This window comes from Stigmatopora argus, chromosome 5 (genome assembly GCF_051989625.1).
Source record: "Stigmatopora argus isolate UIUO_Sarg chromosome 5, RoL_Sarg_1.0, whole genome shotgun sequence".
Lineage (NCBI taxonomy): Eukaryota > Metazoa > Chordata > Actinopteri > Syngnathiformes > Syngnathidae > Stigmatopora > Stigmatopora argus.
The window spans coordinates 8,916,614-8,930,898 of record NC_135391.1 but is presented as its reverse complement, the minus strand read 5'-3'; the positions used below and the strand labels follow the sequence as shown (position 1 = coordinate 8,930,898).

The following is a 14,285-nucleotide window of genomic DNA, read 5'->3' as shown; positions in this document are numbered from 1 at the left end:
CCAAATTCACCGTGTGTGTTCACCCATCTAATTAAAAGATCCTCTCTAATTATTGAAAGGAAAGCAGTTAGCTGTATATGACTACAAAATGTTAAGAGTAATATTTTCTAGATGTTCAAGATACCTTAATGCCAATTTTAGGATTGGATTTAGGAAACTGCCATTCATGTTTTTTTTCCACGCTGCCAATCCGACAAATTCAATATTTGAACTTTATTTTGATTGATAAATTATCATGATAAATATAATTGTAGGTGCCACGGTGCTCAAGTGGTTAGCCAGTCTGCCTCACAATTCTGAGATCAAAAGTTAAAGTGGAGAGTTTGCATGTTCTCCCAATGCCCACCTACTGCCCATAGTTGGCTGGGATAGGCTCCAGCACCCCTGTGAGGTTAAGCAGCTTGGAAAATAATTGAATGAATGAATTATAATAATGGATAGAAACACATGCTTGTGTTCAACTTCTTTGCTGCCATTGCCAATGGCAAGGGATGGTGGTGATGGTTCACACCTGTGTTTAATAAAAAAAAAGAAAAGAAAAGAAAAAAAACTAATAAAACTGATCATTTGTCATGTTATTCAAGCTATATTTCCTAACCTTGCACGGTTGGGAAAAACGATTTTGTCTTGCATGCGCACCACATGGTAGTTGGGATTTTCCACAAAATGTTTGACGTTATCTAATCCCCCTCTTTTTTCTCAGTTTTGCCCGAAGCAAAGGCAGATGGCAGATGGTCAAAGTGTTGTAACACTTCTTCATCAATGTCATACCTAAACGATGTAGATGAAAACATGTTACGTGTCTATTAAACTTTGTGGCAAGCTTGAACTTGAATTTCGGGCATTTGTTCCTGATGAATGTTTTTGTGCACGTGTACATTTTCTCATCTGCTAACAATTAGTGAAGGGCATTTTTTTTTTGTATTCCATAAAACTGAAAATGTAAACCTGCAGAATAAAACAACTACAAACAAGCCTTCATGGGTATTTTAGAATGTATCCATGGAAGGTACAGACTACCTCTCTCTTATATTTCCGATATGTTACAATATACATGTATGTATGTATGTATGTATATATATATATATATATATATATATATATATATATATATATATATACATACATATATATATATATATATATATATATATATATATATATATATAAATAGATACATATATATATATATATATATATAAATAAATAAAATAAAAAAAATATATATATATATGTGTGTGTGTGTGTGTGTGTGTGTGTTATGTTGCAATACCAAAACGGAGGACAAACAAGTTTCTTACTTGATAAGTGAAGTATAGGATGAGATATTTAAACAAGTGACTGTCTTGCATGCAGCAGGATGTATTGCCAACCTAGATATGCTGTAAAAAAAACAACAACACACATGCAGTTGTGTCAAAATTTACGCAACCCACAGTGCAGTTGAAACAAGTCTAACATTTATTGCTTATCTTTGAGAGAGGCTAAGGAAAGGACAAATAAAATTGGCTTTTATATCAACAGACACTGTCAAATAAATCTAATGTTGTGTTGCTTTAGTAAAAGAGCATCAGGTATGAGAAATAATGTAAAAAAAATCTGAAGTTGAGAACACCTTTACATACGATCTGGTGCCTTTTTGTGTGTTTAACCCATTTTCCCCTGACAACAGCATTTAGGCCCCAAGCAACTACTGGCAGTACACCAGTATAATACAAAGGTAACTTGCCTGAAACTCAGATTTCTCTGATTACATCACATATCGAGTTTCTTATTTTACCAAAAGGGGAGTTTGAGGGTTTAATCCCAGTTTCTGCTTTTGTAGAGGTGTGAAGAAATGCGACACTCTATACTACTTTAGGTCACACTTGTAACTTGTAAGTAATAGTTACCCCCACACACCCCTTCTTTATTCTACATTTGATGTACTTTATTTTTTTGCCAGAGATGCCCACAATGCCTTAACTATCCCTTCCCACAAAAAAAACATCACCACAATAATCACAAGATTTGATAATACCAATTATAATTGATAAAATATTTGGTTATGGTGTCCCGGTGAGTGGTTAGCGAGTCGGCCTCACAGCTCTGAGATCGAGGGTTTGATCCCAGTGTGTGGGTTTGCAGGTTCTCCTTGGGCCTTCGTGGGTTTTCCCCGAGTACTCCTGTTTCTTCCTGGATCCCCAAAAACTGCATATACGTACTAGACTGGTAGAGCACTCTAAATTGTCCCTAGGTAAGAGTGCGAGCGTGATTGGTTGTGCATCTCCTTGTGTCCTGTGATTGGCTGGCCACCAATTCAGGTGAATAATAAGTACTATAGTGCGGAAAATGAATCAACTAGAGTATACGTGTAATTTACATCCGTTGGCAACAGAGGGCGCTGCTGTTGTTTTGGTTGACTCGCTTGGTGTCCTGCTGTTTGCAGGTGCTGCTATTGAGTCCAACACTTCCGCTTTCAGGCGCAGGAATTCGTGGCCAGTGTGACGTCACTCATCCTGCATTTCGCTCTTATTTTTCCCCGCTGAGCTGCGAGTCGCGGGCTATTCTTCCGTACGGACTCATCATTTTACAGCATGCAACGTGTTTAAAAGGACAAAGACGCTCGCCTAACAGAGTAGATGGACGACCGAGAAGGTGAGGAATTAGTTCAGGTTCAATATTCATTGTGAGAGAGGATTTGCCGTTGACCCGAGCGTGAAGCTGCAGTGTTTTTACTCGCGATCGTCTGACTCGACCTAATAAATGTTAAGAATTTGCAGATCTGCGTGGAAAAAACAAACAAAACAAAAAATCGCGATTTGTCCGTTGCAGGGACAGACGATTGTTACTGTGCTGGCTCCGGAGCGAGGGTCCACGAGCCGTTCCACATGAAGGTCCTACAGGACACTTGGCACGCCGCCTGTTTCCAGTAAGTCTGCCAGATTACGACCTCATCACACACAAACGTCTCGGAAGCAAGATCAAAGCTGTAAACGCTTCATTTTGCACTGATCAAAACCACACAAAATGCGATAGCCTTGTGCGTCCCCCCAACTGATAGGAATTGAAGATCTACATTAGTAATGGCACTGTATACGATTATTCCCTGTCAGCTTTCCTAGTTCAAATCGATGGCCGTCAATGTCAGTGAATGAGTTTGTATTCTGTTGTTCAGCATACCACTGTTGTTTTGGGGTTAGTCACAAACGGCCTTGTGGAAGCTTCTGTGTCACAGACTAAACACTGTAGGTCGGCTTGTTTTGTTAAAGTATGATCAGAATTTGTTTTTACCGCACAATGACGAGTGGTGCATGAAACTTTCGTAACTACTTGTGTCCGCAGTAATGATTGACAAAAAGTGGAGTGGATGTGGTAGGATGCTTTTTACAGGTCACCGCTTCAGGGAGAAATGCAACGTGTGCGCAGGACAGTGACCCTTTGTCCAGTTCAAGCACCAACAAACAGCCAATGTAATGAGGAATAAAATTGTTGCTGATTTTCTGGAAATTTAAAGGGCTATTCCGACTAGACAAGCTGGAGATTATCCCAGCTAACTTCGCGTCTAAGGCAGACTATACCCTCGATTGGTCGCCAGTCAGTCGTAGGGCACTTGTAGAGACCGTGACCGGACGTTTGGTCGCCGGACGTTTGGTCGCCCGGGTGAATATAATTTTGAGAGCTGGTTTCAACAGTAGATATTTAGATATTAATCTCTCTCTCTCTCTCTCACTCTCATGAATATCATTTTGAGAGCTGGTTTCAACAGTAAACTCTGTCATGTTGTCAAACGTCCGGCGACCAAACGTCCGGGCGACCAGACGTCCGGGCGACCAGACGTCCGGGCGACCAGACGTCCGGGCGACCAGACGTCCGGGCGACCAGACGTCCGGGCGACCAGACGTCCGGGCGACCAGACGTCCGGGCGACCAGACGTCCGGGCGACCAGACGTCCGGGCCACCAAACATCCGGTGACCTGTAGAGACAGACAACCATTTGCACTCACATTCACACCCCCACCAAGTGGGAATCAATCCCACGCTGCCCGCACTACAGTCAGGCGAAAGAAACACTTTTTGAAATTAATGGTAATGAATGCATTTTTTTTTACACAGGATATTTGATTGGATTCCAAATAGCTTTTTATTTTTTTAGGAATGTCACTTACAACCTTGGCTTTTAGTTATTGAGGACGTGTGTTTCTCAAATCACCGAAGTCTTCTCCCATTATCTGTAAACATTGAAATAACATCACCCAGTGTCCTTACTCAGCCACAGATTTACGCCCTACCAAATGTTACCTCTTCAAAGAGCTCACATCGACCCGTCCTTGCTTCCGAGGCCAAGTTCCTATCATTTCTGAATTACTCATACTAATTCCTGCTGGTTATTCAACTGACATTTACTGTAATTACATGTCACCTTCTCCACCGTTACTATTTATACATGACTAGATTGGATTCGCTTGAGTAATTCCTCTAAAAGTGTTAGAACGGCACCACTGTGATAATAAAGACACTCCTCATCATAGCTTTGTAAACTAATTAGATTGACATAGTAAGGTCAGCCAAACGTCCTTCGCCTGGTGAGTATTGTCCACACTCTGCCAACGGACTACCTCCACCTTGTAGAACATTCTTGCACGGTGATGTCACTTTTGTTCCAGTCAACCTGGCAGTGTTGAGGCCTATACGTAGCAGAACCCTCCCGCGCGCTGTCTGCATTCCTTCAACAGATATTCATAGGTGGGAGTCTGCCGTCTCAGACGTCGGCTGCGTGAAAGCAATTATTATTATTTTTTTTGCTGCATGGGAAGCTTGTATCTTTTAGTTCTCATTACAAATTGAGGAATTGTTTTTATTGTTGGGGCTTTTGTTCTCCTGGATGAAGGGTCCTGTGACTCACTTGTGACCATTTCAGGATGTACTAGTCTATTATTTGGGATAGTCTCCAATGTACTGTCCATTTAAAAAGGATAAGTGGTGTTGAAAATGGTTGGATTTTGAGCTGTGTGTGTGTGTGTGCAGGCTATTTAAATTGTTGTAGACGGAGTGAAGCAAAGTGCAAGCAAATCTCGCATGTGAAAAGCCACCGTGTGCTGATTTGACCGCTGGCTCATTCTAAGTGTAGCCATATGTGTGCACGTAAACAATAAAGAATGTGGATCTACAGAGAAAACTACAAGGAGAGTTTGTGTCCACTCAATCCTCAAGTGGAGAGAAAACATGGAATTAGTCCTCAAGTCCAGGTCTTTGTGACTTCAGCCACGGACTTCAGTTTGGAGCCTCGAGCAGAAACATAACGCTTTAATAAAATGATGGAATAGAAGACAAAAGATGAACTATAGCCTATTGCCAACTTCATTTTATGATTGAAAAGCCACATAAAGTAATGTGTTTTATGGCCTATTAGTCTGCAGTAATTCTGACACCATTAAACCCATGTTTAAATTTTTCTTTAAAAAAAAATTCTGGATGCCCAAACTTTTTCTTACTACTGTGTGCCCTTGATAGTCGAGTGACCTTTCTAAAATCAAATGTTGTTTGACAGGAATTCTTATCAAAGGTCACTTGTATATATGCAGTGGATTGCAAAGAGACATTTCCTCTCCTATGAATAGAAACATCATTTTATCCCTCATCGTGTACCGGCCCAAAGTTGGTTTGGAGAACATTTGCGACCACCTCACACCCTGAGATAAGGATCCAATGAAAGCTGGAATACGCCCCTCTTATAGACCTCAAAGTCACAACCAAAGGTTGTGCTACCTCCACATTATAGAAGGAACAAAAGAATACCCTCTTGCAAGAATGTTGCTTCAAGGAAATCAGGAATGTTTGCTTTGCAGTGTTTTTTTTTTGTTTTTTGTAGGCCTAGCTATTTGCATTCTTCGTCGGAGAACCACCTGGGTTTGTTCGGAACACCCCTAATATGGATTAAAATGGGTTTGAATGTCATGTAATAGCTAAGTATTCTGTAAGAAATAGTTAAGTGTTTTCTGGACTTAAGCGCCACCTATAAGGTGCGTCCAATGACAATAGCAAATATTTAACAAAATGTTTTGAGTAACATCCTGTGCTTTTTGCTCATATTAAGGCATGCAAAATGGATCATATTCTCAATTAAGATCACCTTTTTGGGAGTTGTTCGAATATTAGGGCTTAACAGATGATGCTTGAATGCTCCAAAAGTGGTTCATTTCATTTAATCATTTAATTGGCCATGTCACACTGCATTTTTGGAATGCTTCTTTCAGATTAGAATCAGAGGTGATAAACGGAAGAGTCATTAATTGAAAAAGTAGAAAGAAGCAGATTGTTTAGAAATATTTGCTGACGTGTGTCAAGAACATTTTGAGGATGTTCATTTCTTTTCAACAGTACTTGTTCACCTAAGGGTGCTAGAGCCCACTCTCTCTGACTTCGGGCCAAAGGCGGAGTACAGCCTTGACTGGTCGTCAGTCAGTCGTAGGGTCCACCAAGTGGGAATTGATCCCACGCTGCCCACTCCAAAGTCAGGCGAATAAACCACTCGACCATCAGTTGGCCCCTTTTGAGAATGTGCAGAATCAAAACAATTTTAATAAGGAGTCATTCATTAAACTAATCAGTGCTCTCTAGTCTATTGTTTTTTGTTGTCAAAAGTTGCAGGATATTTTTGCATAACCAGTAAATCTTGTTCAACAAATGTTCACTGCCTGCAGGAGCGACTCAGTTTGCAACGTTTTTCATTTTGAACTTGATTCCTAAAATTCCAATTAAAGACCTTCTTTTTATTTTTAAATTGGCATTTCAATGCTGCCGTACTTTCAGGTTTGGATTTATCCTGGATTACAAAAGATTTAGTTCCCCGCCTTTGACTAGAAGGCTCATACGGTGACCCAGATTAGGAAGTTTCACTGACCCTAGCGGCGTAAAATCCTTGGTTGTCAAACAAACTGGTTACAGACCTTCTCAACAATGCCATAATAATTGAAGTTGACACTTTCAAATATGCATACTTTTTGGCTCATGAACCAATGCAAATGAGATGCTTTTCAATCCATTTCCAACAAAACCCAAAGCTGACCCGACCTGTTCTTTTTCCTCTTAGGTGCTCTGTATGCTGTGACCACCTGACCAACTGGTATTATGAAAAGGACAGCAAACTGTACTGTCGCAAACACTACTGGGAGAAGTTTGGAGAACTGTGTCATGGATGCTCTCTGCTCATGACTGGGCCGGCCATGGTAAGTCTGCCGCCCTGTATTTTTTACCTAGACAGACATTCCGACATTAAGGGCAACCTTTGTTTTTGTTGTTTTATCAAAAAACAAACCATAAAATGTCAATAATGGTCAGAGTTTTCTTATTTCTGCATGAGGACATTACAAGCTCATGAAAAAAGGAAATGTATATTTTATCTGTTCATGAAAGTGGAAAGTATGGACAAACATTGTTGACAATGTTGCTTTATCTTGAAAGGTAAATGCAAGTCAGTGAATTTATTTTGCAGACCTGATATTTAACAAAATGCATTCATCTTTTTGTTGCTCCTGATGCCTTTTTTTTTAAATAAAAAAATGCATCATGATGTCCAAATGCAAAAAAAAACTGCTTCTAAGGGTGCATATGTGCGATAAATGAACAGAAAATTCAGTTTGCTTTCATGCTTTAATGATTTAGTTTCTGTTCCTTTTGGTCTCCTAAGCTCTTCTCTGTTATTCTGTGTTGTCTCAACGGCTGTGCCTTGACATCAATGTGTTGTCCTTCTAAATGTGCTTCGCCACCATCAAACAAGCGCCAACAATCCCCCTCTAATTAGATAATACCGGAACGCGCAGAGCATGTCAAAGCACTCTCTGTTCCAGTCCCAGTTTCTCCCTTCCACTTTGTATGAATGCTACGAGAAGGGTGTGTGCTGATTGCAGTTTTACAGACAATTGATACTTTTACTTAGGCTGCAGCCATCAACCCCACTAGTTTCCCCATTGAGGCCTCATTCACTTGCAAAGTTCTCAAAAGACAACCTACTCTAGTACAAAGAGAAACCAGTGTGAGGTCATGTCATCATCAGTTTCTCCAATGAAGCGGCAGAGTTCATTCCGCTAGAGAGCAAAGCCCCTGAAACGGTTGAACCTGTTGTTGTCAAACTCGGGGGCAGGTTGTGAGTGCAACTCCTGTCTTTCACAATAGAGTTAGAGATGGTTGAATGAGATGACGTCATGCTGACGTCATCCCCCTCTCGGCGCTCACTGACAAGTAATGTTATTAATCTCTTATAGTGAAATCCACTGAGCCGAAAGTGCAAAACTAGCTTGAAATATGACAGTCTCAATCAATATAATTCTGTTGTGAACAGCACATGCAATCTCAGCATGGAATATTGAATTGAATTGGATTGAATTTGATTGAATGGCTATCCATGAGAGTATTTCACTTAGAAAGTGTACAATGAACATCTCCTAACGTAACCATAAGGCAACCTTATTTAATATTTACACATGAGAGCAGTACTTTTGCTAGTATTTGATGATCCTTCTTTTAAAGTGAACATATATGCATTAGCTCATAAAACATATATACACCGGAAATATAACGCCGTTAACCAGAACGTACACGTGACCGATCGCTCTTGGCGCTTGAAAGCGAGAAGGAGCGTGCGTCTCCCTTGCAGGTGACCTCATAGCAGATTCCAGACAGGCTGAGCGCGCGGAGCAGGTGTTGTTTCTGTCTATGTCAAGAGGAGCACACCTACTTTAATCAGGAGGGGAAACTAAAGGACGCGGCAGGGAGTTGAACAATCAACATTGTGATTGCAGGTGGCCGGCGAACACAAGTATCATCCTGAGTGCTTTGTATGTCTCAGCTGCAAGGTGGTGATTGAAGACCGGGATACCTATGCCTTAGTAGAGCATTCCAAACTCTATTGGTAAGTCAAACAATCGCTCGCTATCATATTGAAGGTTATTGGACTATTTTGGTTCATTCATAAGAAGGGCGGGAAAAAGAAGAAAATGAACACCTTTATGGGATGCTTGTCTTATTCTAGAACTTCTGAATACATTGAAATTATGAGCATTTTATATATTCCAAATATATGTGTATATATATATGTAAATGTGTGTATACATGTGTATATATATGTGTATGTATATGTGTGTGTATATATTTATATATATCTCTCTCTCTCTATATATATATATGTATATATGTGTATATATATGTATATATATATATATATGTGTATATATATATATATATATATATGTATATGTGTGTATATAACAATTCTGTTGATTGATGGATATAATTATAGTTATATCAGTTAATCTACTCATTCTAGAATTAGATGACATTTGGGCTTCAAAAGTAAATAAATCTTTGCCTTAAGAAAAATATTAATGTAAACAAACAACATGAAGGTAGAGTGACTTATTTAAGATTATAATTTTCTAAAAAAACATGAAAAATAGAATAGTGGACTTAAATCTGCTCTACCCATTTTATTGAGTAAATATTTTCAAGCATTCTTTAATTTATGTATACTTTTTGTGATTTATTCTCAGTACCTAAACAAAATGCCTGTTTTGTTATTTTCAATGTGGATCAAATACGAAGGGTGCAACGTAAAATTCTGATGATTTAACAATACGTACATTATGACTTTTAATGAATGTAGCCTTTGTGTCATTGCCACTTTTTAGAAGTGTGAGGAAAGTTTTGCTTTCACTAAACGTGGAATAGAATTTTGATTGTGCCACGGTGTTTCACAATCCAATTGTGCTTCCAGGAACAATGGATTTAGTTCAAAGGCTCCATTTATTTACCATGACTCTCTCAAGCGCCGCTCCCCTAAGAGCCGCCGCGACTTAAAACAGAAGCATGTCGACCCTCGTCATCTCAGCCGCTCTTGCTTTTTGTACGCAGCGGCAAGTGCCACAAGCAGGTGATCCTCACGCCAATGTTGGAAAAGCGCTCACACGACTCTGTCCTGGATTCCCTCCCCCACACCGTGACGCTCATCTCCATGCCCTCCGCGGCCAACGGCAAGAGGGGTTTCTCTGTCTCGGCCCTGCGGGACGTCAACGGCTCGGCGAGTGTCCAAGTCAAAGAGTGAGTGGCAGTTGTCCTAGTTGAGGATGAACACGTGTCCCGTGTTGTAATTATGTGTGGAGTTTTATTACCAAAAGGGTCAGGTGGCCGTCATTAACATCATTTTGAAGATGCGTTCCTGCTGCCCTGACACTGTACGTGGTGTTGTGTTACCATCAGGGTTAGAGGGATGCTGATTAGCCCCGAGGTGCGGAATGCCATCCACGTTGGAGACAGGATCCTTGAAATCAATGGCGATCCGGTGGCGACACTGCTGGACCAAGAGGTGACTTTGCGCAATCTCCCTGAAAAACAAAAACAACAAACAAACATTTCAGACACTGAATTCTAAGTCGTTTTCTCTCATCTCACCACCGCAGAAATTCACCAAGCATGTTGGAATTTTGCCATTCTGCTCTTTTTGTCATTTTTAATGAATTCTTTAGACGGAAGAGACTGGGAAATGACTGCACTACTTGGACATTTTGCATTCTCACAGCCTTATTCTAATATTATTAATATTATAAAATGAAAATATTTCACTCACTGATTGTACAGACAACTCTTTTCACATCACTGTTTAGATGTGTTTATATCTAAAGGATAAAGGACATGAAAGACTTTGCTTTTAAGAAGATAGGACTGATAGAAAATGAATTGAAAATGTCAGGCAATTCTACACCAACCATCATAAACACTGTTGAGTCAATCATTTTCTAATAGTGCCAAGCCAACGTGTATTTTGACTTTTGAGTCTATACAGTATTGTTAGAGTCCAAATGTTGAATAGTGTGTTCTCCTGTTTAGGTGGACGATCGCATCCATCGCACCGGTCAAACATTACAGCTGCTTATAGAGTACGACCCGGTCAGGCGACGTTTGGACCGTCTCCGTCTGGAATCGTCCAGGGACGTCCTGGGAGTCCCGGCAACCTCCCGCATGCGCCTTTCCTCGCCGTCCAACGCCGTTCTGGAGAGAACGGACGTGGACCACGGTTCACTAAAGAGGAGATCTTTGAGGTTAGTCCAAGCCTGAAAAAGTGTTCTGGTGGCATGAAGTTGAAATCCTCAATGTTCTCTGATTCAGGCGTAGCAACAGCATCTGCAAGTCACCGGGGCCCAATTCCCCCAAAGAGCATCTTTTCATCACCAGAGACATCGGACGCTCTGAATCTTTGAGGTCGTCCAGCAGTTGTTCTCATCGTATCTTCAGGCCCTGTGACCTCATCCATGGCGAGGTTTTGGGGAAAGGCTTCTTTGGCCAAGCTATCAAGGTTTCTTCTTCCTTCTGTCCTAAAAAAAAGGAAAAAGAGTCTCTATAGAGAAGATACAATTGGTGTTTTTTTTTTTGGTCCTCGCAGGTGACTCATAAAGCCACAGGAGAGGTGATGGTGATGAAGGAGCTGCTTCGCTGTGATGAAGAGACCCAAAAAACCTTCCTCAAGGAGGTAATCATGCGCTTCCTCACAGACAAAACACTGCTCTCTGTCCACCCGTCATTTATTCTACCTTCCAAGGAAAACACCATGAGCTCGTTGTTTATTTGATTTAACATTTGTTTTCCCGTGGATGAAATTTCAGCCAGAGAAAAGACTAAGATGATCCATCTCCTTTTCTTTAGGTCAAAGTTATGCGGAGTTTGGACCACCCTCATGTTCTCAAATTCATAGGAGTACTGTATAAAGACAAGAGGCTCAATTTGATCACAGAGTTTATCGAAGGAGGAACCCTCAAGGACTTCATCAGAGACATGGTGAGATCTAAGACGCAATTTGCTTCAGAACACAAACACACCAGATTCTTTCTTGGTTAAATCATGTGATTGTGGTGTGGTAGTCTTTAATTCAGTCCTCATTTTTGTGTTTTTATTCATATATTATTCCTATTTCATCTTGACAGGATCCATTTTCGTGGGAGCAAAGAGTGAGTTTTGCAAAAAGCATCGCCTCTGGCATGGTGAGTTGGCTATTTTTGCAGATATACATTTAAAGGTATATTCTGTGTAATCTTGTTGCGCAGTCAAACACTCAACAACAGCAGTTTGTAAATAGATTGTAAATAGCAGGCAAAAATGAATGATTTTCTTTCAGTCTTACCTTCATTCGATGAGCATAATCCACAGAGACCTCAACTCTCACAATTGCTTGGTCAAACTGGTACGTGACAAACTGTTCAAAGCCGATTCTGACGTGGTGGATTTTCGGGCAATTGACTCCAAATGATTCTCCAAACAGGACAACACGGTGGTCGTGGCTGACTTTGGACTGTCGCGGCTCATTGTAGAAGAAAAAGTGAAGCCGGCGCCCGAAAAGAACACCAAGAAGAGAGTTTTCCGACGGATTGACCGGAAAAAAAGATACACCGTAGTCGGAAACCCCTATTGGATGGCGCCAGAGATGTTGAACGGTGAGTTCCGTCGCAAACTACTGACTGACTTGGTGTCAGTTAAGCCTGAGAGTTTGCTCAGGCCTGCTTTTGATTTTCTTTTAGGTAAACGCTATGATGAGAAGGTGGACATTTTCTCTTATGGAATCGTTCTCTGCGAGGTGAGAATCCTAAAGTGATGACATACCAGTTTGTCAAAATTGCACCCTCACCCTCCCTATCTTGCAAACCAGATCATCGGGAAGGTCTACGCAGACCCGGAATGTCTCCCCAGAACTCTGGACTTTGGTCTGAATGTGGGAAAGTTTGTGGAGAAGTTCCTCCCCGAAGACTGCCCGCCAGCGTTCTTTCCGCTCGCCGTCGCGTGCTGTGACCTCACACCAGACAACCGGTAAGTCCACCCATAAGTGATTTTTACTAAGGTCCGTTTCTTGAGATTTTGTTTTAACTCTAACTCAGTGCCACACGCACAGGTTCTTTCCATGTAAAATTTCAATTCTCTCCCGCAGTATCTACTTTGTACCCATAGAGAGTGCTAAAATACTGGTCCTAGTTGGGCATACTCAAATTACACGTCAGGTGGGAAACGTCTGTACATAAATGAGACTTTTCTCTTTCATCTTTCAATTTTAGTCCACCATTCCAAAAGCTGGAAGACTGCTTCAAAGCACTGTCCCTCAACCAGGAGTTGGGCATCCCCCTTCCATCTGAATTAGATGAACTCCATCAAAGTCTGAGTCGACTCCACTGGCCCAAAGACGGTTCCCCCCAAGCGCCTAGCCCAGATGAACCCCAATCTCCCGAATCGGCCTCCCCGGCTCGTTCGGGTACATCAGACAACGGCACTTAGAGCCCGCCTTGCTTTTGAGCCACGTGACCAGCCCCCTCCGACCTGCTGAAATAAACAAACACTACGGATTGGCCAGAGGAAAACTGTGCCTCAGCCACGTGAGGGAACCCCCCCCACCACAAAAAAAAAACCTTTGGGTCGCCTGAGTTTTACAATGCGAGTTGGATGCGTTTCAGGAGGACAGTCGTTACTTCTGACCCTTTGATTCAATGCACACAGGTCGTTTTATAATGTTTATCATGCAGAAATGAGACGAGTAGCTTGCTGTGGTTTGGTTACAAAGACAAGTTTGGGCCACATTTTGACATGTCAGGATTGTGTTTGTCAGATTCAGTGACCCATTACGTATTTGTCCCTCCGCTGATCTGAAGAAAGCACAATGGGTGCGGCAATAACACACCAATTACTCTGAACATTTGCATATTGGCAATGTTGCCATTTCACCACACGTTCATGTTACATACAAGTTTGTTTCCAGTTTTTGCACTTTTTTGTGTAGCAGTTTAACTCATGTTGCATCGTTTCATGGTCTTAGGGCTTTTTTTATTCACTTGCCGATTCTTTCTAGTTCTAAGAGGGCTCGTCAAGACAAAAAAAGTTTGTTTTGTACATAGCTACTGGATGAATTTATTTTATCATCCAATTTATATGTAGATTTTGTACATATGCCTCAAAAGGAGGTCTCTTTTTTTTAACGGGAGTTTAGATTTCAATTCAGTGTGGATGTCAAAGTTAACTGTTGTTTTATTAGTGTCAAGGTACCGACAAATGTTACCACTCCTGGTGTGTAATAATCATTTCCTAAATAAACCTTGAACTAGTTGCTTTAGCTCAGTCTTTTTTTTTTTGATGAGCAAAAATATACAAGACCTTGACATGTGCATTTCAACCATAAACATACTTATTAGTACAACTAGATAGGTATTTGTTTCTTGATATATGGACAATTGTTACATGTCAATTAAAATGTGCTGTACGTTGAACATTGTTAAATATAA

General features: G+C 40.9%; 1 protein-coding gene across 1 annotated transcript; it reads left to right on the top strand.

The window, feature by feature from the left end:
• The first annotated feature begins 2,460 nt into the window (after nt 1-2,460).
• On the top strand, nt 2,461-14,116 carry limk2 (LIM domain kinase 2). Its single transcript, XM_077600408.1, has 16 exons — nt 2,461-2,637; nt 2,815-2,911; nt 7,073-7,208; nt 8,781-8,890; nt 9,889-10,074; nt 10,234-10,339; nt 10,861-11,072; nt 11,140-11,326; nt 11,414-11,500; nt 11,674-11,805; nt 11,952-12,008; nt 12,143-12,208; nt 12,287-12,458; nt 12,543-12,598; nt 12,671-12,828; nt 13,071-14,116. The coding sequence occupies exons 1-16, from the start codon at nt 2,622-2,624 to the stop codon at nt 13,285-13,287; spliced, it is 1,995 nt and encodes a 664-aa protein (XP_077456534.1). The 5' UTR covers nt 2,461-2,621; the 3' UTR covers nt 13,288-14,116.
• Nucleotides 14,117-14,285: the final 169 nt, after the last annotated feature.